Genomic DNA, 11,304 nt, shown 5'->3' on the forward strand with positions numbered 1-11,304 from the left:
AGTCCGATATAACAAAGGATAAATGATAAAAAAAAAACGAATAAATAATTAATTAAAAATGCTAGTTTCCACGGGTCTACAAAAAAAATTGAAATCAAATGATCTGAAATAATAAATGGCTGAATAAAAAGGTTCACCATTACATAAATATATACAAAAATCAAAATACATAAAAGTATTCTTCCCTTTACCTTCACATCCATTGTAATTTTAAAAAAATATATTTTTACAAAAAAAAAAAAAAAAAAAAGAAAAAAAAAAAGAAATTAAAATTAAAATTAAAAGTTCATTATAAATGTGAAATATCTCCTCCAAAAAAAAGTTTAACTCTTTGTATAATTGAATCTTTATTGGGATCAAATGGTTTATCTTTTGATGGTATTTCTAAAATTGTTGGTAAAATTTTATCATGTAAATCAACCAAATATCTAATTTCATCAGCTATCTATCAAAAAAAAAAAAAAGAAAAATTTTTATTTTTAATTATTTTTTATATTTACACATTGTACATATATATATTATACAAACATATTTTAGATTATTAGGTTTTATGTATTGATAATTTGTTATATTACAAAATACTAAATAATTATTCTATTTTTTTTTTTTTTTTTTTAATTTACTTGTTGATTCATTAAAATTACACCACAGTCATGTTTTGAAGTATATTCTTTGAAAACATCTTCAATTTCTGTTTTATTTGTTTCTTAAATAAAAAAAAAAATAATGAAATAAAAATATGTTTATCTCAAAATAAAAATAACATTAAAAGGAAATAAAATAAGGACAAATGAATTTTTTTATTTTTGTAATTTCACAAAGTAATAAAAAAAAAAAAATGATCATATAATATTTATTATTTTTGGAATATACAAAGATATTTATGTAACATTATTTTTATTTATTACTTGAATTTACTATAAAAAAATTTTTTTTCCCTAATCCATCACGAAACCCAATTCCTGCCAATAAAAAACCTACTACAGAATCCTAAAAAAAAATAATTTTTTTTGATATAAATTGTTTCCAATTTTTTTTTTTTTTTTTCTAACTTCATCTCCTATGATATATATTTTTAAATCTGTTTCATTAAAAAATTTATGTCTTCTTGATGCCATAATAAATAATATTTCTCCTTTTTTATTTTACACAATATATTTTTTTAAAAATTAAAATTTTATTACGAAGGTGTAAATTGAAAATATTAAAAAAAAAGAAAATTTAAAGATGTTTTATGGAAGCATATTTGTTACTTTCTTTTTTTTTTCCCTTTTTAATGAGAATTAAACAGTTATTCTGAATATATGGAATTAAAATAAAAATAAAACTTATTTTTTTAAGTAATATAACTTTATTTTTTAATTTTTAATTTAAAATTTTTTTTTTTTTTTTTTTTTTATATTAAACCAGAAACCTTATTTTTCATTAAAAAAAGCTAAAAAAAAAAAAATTAATGCATAAAAAAAGAATAGGTATCTATGAGAATTTTTTATTTATTTTATTATATTCATTGAAAAAAAAATTAAAATTTATGTTAATTTTATGAAACTTGTTTATGTTTCAGTAATTTGAGACAAATCATTTAGTATAATATTTGAAATTTTTTTCATTATATATTAATAATACAAAAAAAATTAAAAAGAAAAAAAATGTTTGAACATTTAAAAATTTTAATTAGAAAAAAAGGATATTATTAAAAAAATTATAAATATGTAAATATATTATACACTTAAATTTGATAAAACATGCTTAAAAATTTTCCATTTTAAATAACCTTTAATCCATATAAATATATGTAGTGTATATAATGACATAAAATGTAGCCTTTTTTTTCTTTTAAAAAATTATGGAAGAAAAAAAGAAAAAATTTTCAATGTATTTTTATATATTTTATTCATTTATAAAAAAATAGAGAGCATTTAATGCATATTTATATGTACTTTTTAAAGGTATGTATTATTATAATTTTAAAATAATAAAAGAGAATAATAGAAAATAAAAAAAAAAAAATTAAAATGAAATAAATAAAAAAGTATTTATAAAAAATTAAAAATGATGAAAATATTTATATACTTAAAACAATATTATAAAAAAATTACTTTTTTTTTTTAATTTTATATTCTGTTATTCCTTTTTATTTTCCCTATATATTATTAATCATCTTCATCTCATTCCTCTTCTTCTTCTTCATCTTCTTCCTCTTCTTCTTCATCTTCTTCATCTTCTTCCTCCTCTTCTTCCTCTTCATCTTCTTCCTCTTCCTCTTCATCTTCTTCATCTTCTTCTTCTTCCATCTCATCTTCTTCATCTATATCATCTTCATTTTTCATTTTCTTTTTGTCTTTTTTTTTTAATCCTTTTCCTTTTTTAATTGTATCTTCATCTACAACTTCATCTCCTTCTTCACTTTCAACTACAGATTCATCATTATCATTTTCTTCTTCATCATCTTCATCTTCATCACTTTCTGAATACTTTTGACTTATATATAAATTGGGGTTTCTTCTTCTTGGCCTTGTACTAGAATCTATAATATTAGATGGATCAATACCATCTAATTCCTCTTTTAATTTTTGTTTTTTTCTATATTCTTGTATTTCATTTGGATTTGGCAATCTCTTTTGTTCTGAACATATTTGCTTTTTTTCACAAAACTCAATTATTCGTTGTTCAAGCTTTTTATTATATTCATCTTCATTTTCTTTGTTTAAGTCTTTAAAAATAGTGGGACCTATTTTTAATTCTAATACAATTTTTCTTAACTTCTCCTTTTTAGTCATGTGAGTATTTTTTTGCTTACTATTATTATTGATACTTCTTTTTTTCTTTTTTTTTGTTGAATCATCATCAGAATCTATTTTTTCTTTTTTTTTTTTTTTTGGAGGATTATCATCATCAGAATTTATTTCTCTTTTTTTCTTTTTTTTTGATTTTAACGAACTATCACTTTCTAAACCATCAGCATAAACTTCTTCAGAATCTCCTGAATCTCCTTTATCTTCATCAAAATTTTCTTCATCACGTTCAATAACTTTTTTTTTTTTTGTATTATTCTTTGATGTAGATTTTTTTATTTCTTCTTTTTTATATTTTTTTTTTTCTTCTTCTACTTCTTCATTTTTTTGTTCGTTATATAATTTAAAAATTTTTTCTTTTAAAATTCTTTTTAGTAAGTCTTTTTTTTCTTTATTTTCTGAAAAATATGATTCATCTACGTTTAAATGATCAGCTACATCTTTCCTAACACTTTTTAAAGTTACTAAATTTAAATCTTTTTCTGGTAATATCTTATCTAATATGCTTTCTATTTTAAAGACTTCATTTGCTGTATCTATAAATTTTTAATTTATGTAAATATAAATATAAATATATATATATATATGTAAATTGTACTATTTTTAAATTTTTTATAGTAATTATTTAGTTATATTTTTTTGTTTAGAGATCATATTATTGTGAAATTATGTAAATTTTAAATAATAAAAAATTATAATTCATATATAAATAAAATTTTCAATCAATAAGTGTTATGTTCCATTTGAACATTAAAAAATACAAACACATACATTTTAATTTTTTTATAATTATATATATATTTACCCATTAGTTCAAATATAATTTTTTTAAAGATATATTTTTTTTTTCCTTGAAATTACAAATAAGCAGGAAATATATATTTAAAAATAATAAATAAGAAAATAAAAAGTTTAATAGTATCTTTGCTATATTTATAAAATTTTATGGATTCTTAAAAATGAAGCTTAATAATATTCTAAAAGAAAAAATGTATCTGAACTTTTACAGTTCCACATAAGAACAAAAAAAAGAAAAAAATAGATAGTAAAAAAAAAAAAAAATAAAGTAAATTTACACTTTTATTAAAAAATTTACAATTTAATCATTATCAATTTAAAAACAATATTAAATTTGAAATAGAGAAAATTTTTTTTTTTTTTTTTTTTTTTGTCATGCACGCTTCACTTTAATTCTTATTTGAAATTTTTACTTAAGAGCCATTTTTAAGAAAAAATATTTTCTTTTTTTCAATATACTTAGATTTTAGTTTTGTATTTTAAAAGATATTCTCGTTTATATTATTTTGTGCTTTTATATTTTTTCTTATATGCATTCGCATGGATTATTACCTTTTTTTCACATCTATTTTTGTATTTTTTATATATATATTAATATTATTTTTATATTGATTATTTTAAAGTATTAAATGTCTTCATACATTTTTTTTTTCTTTTTTTTTCATATATATTTTTTTTTCGTTTTATTTGTATTTTTTTTTTATGAGATATATTTACATATTAAAAAATATTATTTAAATGTATAAAAATTTTTAAATAATTTTTTAAAAAGTTTCATAAATTTAATATTTATTCTAAAAATATACGTAGTTTAATAAACATTTTAGTTCTAAATAAATAATTAATCCTCTTTTTTTATTTAAAATTAAAATTGCTTTATGATACTTGATAAAAACGGAAATAAAGACAATGAAATTTTATTTTATTAGAAAAAATTGTCGAAAAAAAAAAAAAAATATATAATACTTAACTGTAAATATTAGTATATTTTTTTTAAATTTCTATTTTCAATGAAAATGTATTTTTTTTTTTTCTTTTATGCTAAGTCAAAAATTATTTTAATTTTTAAAAAGATATTTCATTTTATAAATAAAAAAATAAATTTAAAGTACATTTATAAAAAAAAAAAAAAAATATTCTTTTAAAAATAAATGAAACTTAATATTTATTTATTGGAATTTTATTTTCAAATTCAATTTTTATTTCTCTTAATATACTAAGTTAATATCATATAGAAAAAAGAATTGTCTTTAAATTTTTTGTTTAATAAAGCTTTATAAATAGAAGTATATATTAAAAAAAATTATGTAGAAATATTTAATAAATGAATACATTTTTGCACAATTATTTTTTTTTTAAGCAATTATAATTTTTTAAAAACGCAACAAACATAAAAAAAAAGAAATTATGTATATGAAATTTGCATTTTTTTTTTTAAGTCATAAAATGTTTTACAGTCATTCATAAAATATTTAATAAAAAGATCAAAATAAAAATTTCATATTTAATGAAAATATGTTTTTTTTACAATTTTTCATTTGTTCATTAATAGTTAAATATAAAGAGAGCATAAATGTAAATAAAATATTTAAATTTATAGAACATATAAAAATTTCAAAAAAAATTATTTTATTACAAATAAAAAAATTAATTCAAATAAATTTATATAAAAACTTGTATATCAGTTATGATAAACATATTATAAAAAAGAAATTATTGTAAAAGTAATTCTATAAAAACAAAGAGACAGTTTAAATTTTTTTTTAATTTTATTTGAAATAATGTCACAATATTACAAAAAATAGGTTTCTTCTAAAGTTCATTAAATTTCATTTGCATTCTTCTTTATACCCATACTGCTAAAGAAAAAAATTTTGCTATCTTTTAAAGACATACAAAATAGAAAGGAGTAATTTTTTTTGAAAATAGTAGTTGCATAGATTTGCATTTACAAGATAAAAATGTTATTAAAAAGAATAGCACTAATATATACAAAAGACATATCTATATGAGGTTAATAAGAATTATAAAATTATATTTATAAGAGCATAAGCATTATTTTCTTTTTATATGAGTAAAATTTTTGCATAAAATTTGCATGGCAAATAAAAATACGGAAAATTTTGAAATAGATTGTACATGCTTGGATTTATATGAAAAAGTTACAAAAAGATATTACTTTAATGATTGCTCAATAATAAAAAAGTGTATAAAAAATGGAATCTTAAAAGAATCTGATAGTGTATGTATATATGGAAAAGAAAATTGTGGAAAAACATTATTATTAACAGAGATACTAGTTGACCTTACAGCCGTAAAAGAATTAAGAGGAATGAATTGCAAAGTTGTTTACTTAGATTGTGATTTATCCTTTAACTATCAAAATTATGAAAATATAATAAATAATAAATTTCTTAAATATATAAGTAATTGCAGCACTGTTAATACCGATGAATATAAAAATATTAATCTAAAAAAAGAATATTTAGATAATTCTTTTTCTAATATTTACTATATTCCAATATTTAATCCAGGTCATCTTTTAGTTATTTTAAATACATTAAAAAATTTATTAGAAAAGAAGATTCTTGTTGAAGCGTTGATTATTGACTCTTTATCTTTTTGGAACTTCTGTAAATATGATAAAGTAAATTTTTTTTCAGATAATAGTTATGTAAAAAGAAATACTTCAGATTTATTAGATTATGCTTTTACTCTCATTTTAAATTTAAAGAAAAAATTTAGATTTCTATTTTTTTATACAAAATTAAGCAGTGAGGATAAATTTATTGAATATACCATTAATTTGTCTGTTAATGAGAAATTAAATGAACAAATGAATGATGTTGAAATATGTGAGAATAAAAATACTAATAATTTTTCTATAAATAAATCAAGTGATTTAAAGCAAGTATTTTTAATACCACAAAATTTTAATGATATATTAAAAACTCATATATTTCGCAAAAAAGATTTTATAACTAATAATTTTTTAATAGAAAAACCTTTTTTAATTTTTTTAATATCGAATGAAAAAAGTAAATTTACACATATCAAAAATAGGAATGATTTGAAGAGTTTGAACTTCTTATTGTGTTTGTCTTCTGAAATGAAAGATTTGGACAAAACACACTACTCAAAGTTTTTCTTTATGATAATTAATTCTCACACAATTGTACCATTATAAAAATACGTATATATATATATATATATATATATATATATATATATATATATATATAGAAAATTACTAATAATATGTAATATAAAATAATAATTATTTAAGTTAATAAAAATAGTTCTATAAATAAAAAAAAAATTTACTTGGAAAAATAAATTTTTAATTTAAACTGCATATAAAATGGAAAATATGAATTTGGATAAAAAAAAAAAAAATTTATAAACATAAGTACGTGTTTTATAAATATTTAATTTTTATTAAAATATTTATGCTTCAATTATCTAAAACATTTAATCATATTCTTAATATATTTTAGATATGTAACTTTATTAAGTACTTAATCCAAAATTATGCCGACTTCCTAATGACTTGTAAAAAAAATAAACCGAATAGAAATTTAATAAAAATATCTTATCATTTTAAAAAGAGACTTCAAAATTTTAATTTTCTATTAATAATTCATCAAATAGTATTACTTTTTAATCTTCTACGTGACAATTAAGGAGATACTACGGTATAATAATAATTTTTTTTTTTAATTTAAAAATTTATTTAGCAAATATGGAAAAAATAAAAAAAGAAATGTAAAGAGATAATTTTCTACAGGAAATTGTAAATTTAAAATGAAGTTTTTTTTAACTTCATAGATAAGAAAATAAAAAAAAGTAATTCACCTATTTTAATTCTTCATATAAAATATTCTTAAGAAAATAATTTATTTGTATGCCTTAAAAATACGATTTTATGAATAAATTATGTTAGTTTAAATAACAACGTGGGAACACAATTGTGTAGATAAAATATAAGTTTTTGAGAGAATAAAAATATATATAGAAGCAAAAAATTCCTATAATTCCATTTTTTACAATAAAAAAAGAATTAGAATTAATTTTTTAGAAGATATCTTTAAGTTATATATGTATTAAAATAATTAAAGTATTCCGTATTACTACAATTGAGTTTGTTTTTAATGGTTATTTTATAACTTACAATTTGTATTTAGTAAACAGAACTTGAACATAAAATTTATGTTTATAAATAAAAGTAAAGAAAATAATTAACTTTATTTTGTTCATATGCACTTATTTTGCACACAAAAATAAAATAATTTTTTTCATGTATTCTTATGGTACGTAATAATTAAAATCTTAATTTTAACTAATTCCTTCAATAAAAAGAAAAAAATGCTTTTTATATGGAAAATAAAATTATATAAAATCTTATGATATAAAAAATTATTTTTACATGCAAAAACTTATAAGCAACAAACATATAAAGGAGAAATTTTAAATAAAATGTGCAAATTATGAAAATCTCAATGTATTTACTATATTTCGTAAAAAATTATGAAAGATGCTAAGTATACAAAATTTTGAAGTAATATTTCATAAGAAAACAATGTTTTAAAATAACTAACAATTTTTAATATTAATATATATAAACAAATTCGCCTAATAAGACCTACATATTAAAAGAAAAACTCATAAGAATTTATAGAATTGTTGCAAAATTTTACAGATTGATGCACCATTTATAAAAAATATTTTTGGTTTTTATTTTTAATTTTTACCTTAACATAAATTTAATGTTTAATTTTTTATTTTATGTCATTAAAAGTGCATGAACTTATTTAAATATTTATTTCATTTTTTTTTTTTAATAAAAGATTTAATTGTAAATACAAGACTAAGGAGTTAACAATTAAGATTTTTATGAAATATTCACGAAAAGGGAATAGTCTCTCGTAAAACCATCTTACACTTTTTATTCATTTTATTTACTTTTTATTCGTTGCTGTTGTAATTCTTAATTTACAGAAATAAAAGCTTACTTCTTCAAAATTTTTTTTTTTCTAATACATATACGTTAAGAAAAAATTTTTAATTTTTTAACAAAAATAACTGTACTGTTCAGGAAAACCTGTGGATTATTTCATGGTATCATGTTCTGAAAACAAAATTTTATTTTTATTTCTGTTTTACTAATTATTTTTTTTTTTATATAAAATATAGTGTTTTTTTTTGTTTTTTTCGAAAATTTAAATATATTATTTCTAAATATTTCCACATAAAATTTCTTTTTTATTTTCTGATTCTTAAAAAAATTTTAAATTTATTTTAAGGAAAAAATGCAATATACTGAAACGCAAAATATAAAAGCTACACCAAATAATGGAAATGAAGAAAATGTGTACGAAAAAGACACACACAATAACTCATCACAAGATAATAATTATGATGAATCTACACAAAATTTAGGAAAAACAAATAATGTAGGAGGATATTATACAGTTACGCATGAAAATAATCCATCACTTGATGCAAATAATATTCAATATACTGCACCTGGTATTAATGAGTCAGGAATACAAGTAGATCCAACAACTATGCAAGCAGCTGCAGCTATAAATCAAAGTTTAATGTTTCAAAATAATGGAGCCCCCATAGATTATCCTGTAAATTTTTATTCAAAATAAATGAGATTTTTCTAATTTAATTTATATTTTTTTTTTTATTTATTTATTTTTAAATAATCTAGAATTCTCAATAAAATGTTTCTAAAATACTTTAATTATCAAAATTTTTTTTTTTTTGATAGAACTATCATATGTTTAATGGGATGAACACAATGTATGGAGGGATACCTCAGTATTACGGGGGTATGCATATGCCAATGAATCCGTATTATGATCCATATGGAATTATAAATCCTTTATCTTGTGCTCCTCTTAATATAGAAAAGACAAAGAAAAAAACAAAAAAATTTTATTGTTGCTAATATTTCAAAGTATAGAAATATTTTTTTTATTATATAATCAAAAATATTTTTTCTTATGAAAATTGGTTTTTTATGTTTTTTAAAATATATTTTATATGGTAGATTTTTTCTATTCTATTTTTTAATCATTCTATATGTGAATTTTATATTAACAATAAAATTTATCTTATAGTTGAATACCATTAACCTTGATCGCAAAAAATTAGCAAAAAAAATAAAAAAATATTATACATATAATATTTTATACAGATTTTTACTAGAGATGCACTCTTATAAGGGATAAATTTTCATATAAATGGTGGGTTTTGTTAAAAAAAAAATCATAAATTTTACCTTTATAATCGTTTTCTTCGAAAGTTTATAAAATAAGCAATTTTATAAAGTTGTGAAAATTTTTCTTTTTAATAAATTTATTAAATGATTATCTTTTCATATTACCTTTTTTAATGTTTTAGTTTTCATAAAATAAAAATTTATTTATACATATTTTTTTTTTTTTTTTTTTTTTATTTTTTACAATTACATACTAATTCACTTAAAAACAAATATCATACATTAGTTTTCTACTATATCTGGTGAAAAAAAGAAAGAAAATATATAACATATAAAATTAAATGTAAATTTACTTAATTTAAATTTTTAATTTATGTAAAAAATAAGTATAAATTTTACATGTAAAAGAACATACCAAAAATTTAGGTAAAATTAATTTTTTCTTTTTTTTTATTATCATTAAAATTTATTTGAATAAAATTGTCTGTTTTAGAAGTTCATATATATTAATATACTTTTTTTTATTAAAGTAATTCATAACTTATATTTATTAATCTTAGCTGTTAAAAGTAAAATGTGGAATAACCATTATATTTATATGAGCATAAAATAAGTTAATTCAAAAAAAATATTTTCATAGACAAAAAAAATTTATAGAATTAAAATAAAAATATTATATTTAAATATAATTTTTTTTTATATATGTTATAAATGAACATTCCAAAAAATTAATATATTAAATTAAATAATAAACTTTCTATTCTAAAATAACTGAATTTATTAAAATTTATTGATTTAATCAGGAATTACTTTTTAAAATTAAAATATTAATCTCAATTTTAATTTGTCTACTTAAAATATATTGTATTAATATATTTATATTATATTAACGTTTTAAATTATTTAATCCTTACTATTTTTTTTTTATATAATGTACTCATAAATATAAAGTTATAAAGTTTTTTTGAAAACTAAGGTATAGCATATAAGTTAAATCCTTTTGAAATGTATAGTATAATATTAATAAAAAAGTGAAATAAAAAATTTATTTAAATAACAATATATACATATATATATATTTAAGATATATTTTCTTTTTCTCTTCTTAATATTTTTCTTCTATTAAAATAAACAAATATTTTTATATTAAATTTTTTGAGAATAATGAAAAATAATAAATTATTTCTTTTTTGTTTTTGTTTCAAAACATCATGTTCTTTTAGCTCTATACAAAATTAAAAATATATTGATTAAATTTTAAGGAAATTAAAAATAATATAATAAAGTTAGTTTCAAGAATAAGAAAAATTTAAATATTGAAATAATTCAATTTTCCTTAGAGATTTGTGCATAGGTTCTTTTTAACACAAACTTTTCATAAAATCCCAAAAAGTGTTTCTTTTTTTTCATAATCTCAGAATGTTTGATACCTTTATAAGATCTACTTCTTTAAAATGTGATTATTATTTAAAATTAATG

The 11,304-nt window shown here is 17.4% G+C and overlaps 4 protein-coding genes across 4 annotated transcripts; 2 read left to right on the forward strand and 2 right to left on the reverse strand.

Annotated features, from left to right (window-relative positions):
• Nucleotides 1-289: 289 nt before the first annotated feature.
• Nucleotides 290-1,118, reverse strand: PRELSG_0937500 (vacuolar ATP synthase subunit f, putative; the record flags this gene model as incomplete). Its single annotated transcript, XM_028676825.1, has 4 exons — nucleotides 290-445; nucleotides 624-706; nucleotides 909-990; nucleotides 1,053-1,118. 4 exons carry the CDS (start codon nucleotides 1,116-1,118, stop codon nucleotides 290-292), a joined length of 387 nt encoding a protein of 128 aa, XP_028533275.1.
• A 1,050-nt stretch (nucleotides 1,119-2,168) lies between these two features.
• Nucleotides 2,169-3,604, reverse strand: PRELSG_0937600 (conserved Plasmodium protein, unknown function; the record flags this gene model as incomplete). The annotated part of the gene is made up of 2 exons (XM_028676826.1): nucleotides 2,169-3,331; nucleotides 3,601-3,604. 2 exons carry the CDS (start codon nucleotides 3,602-3,604, stop codon nucleotides 2,169-2,171), a joined length of 1,167 nt encoding a protein of 388 aa, XP_028533276.1.
• A 2,087-nt stretch (nucleotides 3,605-5,691) lies between these two features.
• Nucleotides 5,692-6,780, forward strand: PRELSG_0937700 (P-loop containing nucleoside triphosphate hydrolase, putative; the record flags this gene model as incomplete). The annotated part of the gene is made up of 1 exon (XM_028676827.1): nucleotides 5,692-6,780. The coding sequence occupies one exon, from the start codon at nucleotides 5,692-5,694 to the stop codon at nucleotides 6,778-6,780; it is 1,089 nt and encodes a 362-aa protein (XP_028533277.1).
• A 2,122-nt stretch (nucleotides 6,781-8,902) lies between these two features.
• PRELSG_0937800 (conserved Plasmodium protein, unknown function) lies at nucleotides 8,903-9,552 on the forward strand (the record flags this gene model as incomplete). Its single annotated transcript, XM_028676828.1, has 2 exons — nucleotides 8,903-9,229; nucleotides 9,373-9,552. The coding sequence occupies 2 exons, from the start codon at nucleotides 8,903-8,905 to the stop codon at nucleotides 9,550-9,552; spliced, it is 507 nt and encodes a 168-aa protein (XP_028533278.1).
• Between the last annotated feature and the right edge of the window lie 1,752 nt (nucleotides 9,553-11,304).

This window comes from Plasmodium relictum (genome assembly GCF_900005765.1).
Source record: "Plasmodium relictum strain SGS1 genome assembly, chromosome: 9".
In the NCBI taxonomy this organism is placed as follows: domain Eukaryota; phylum Apicomplexa; class Aconoidasida; order Haemosporida; family Plasmodiidae; genus Plasmodium; species Plasmodium relictum.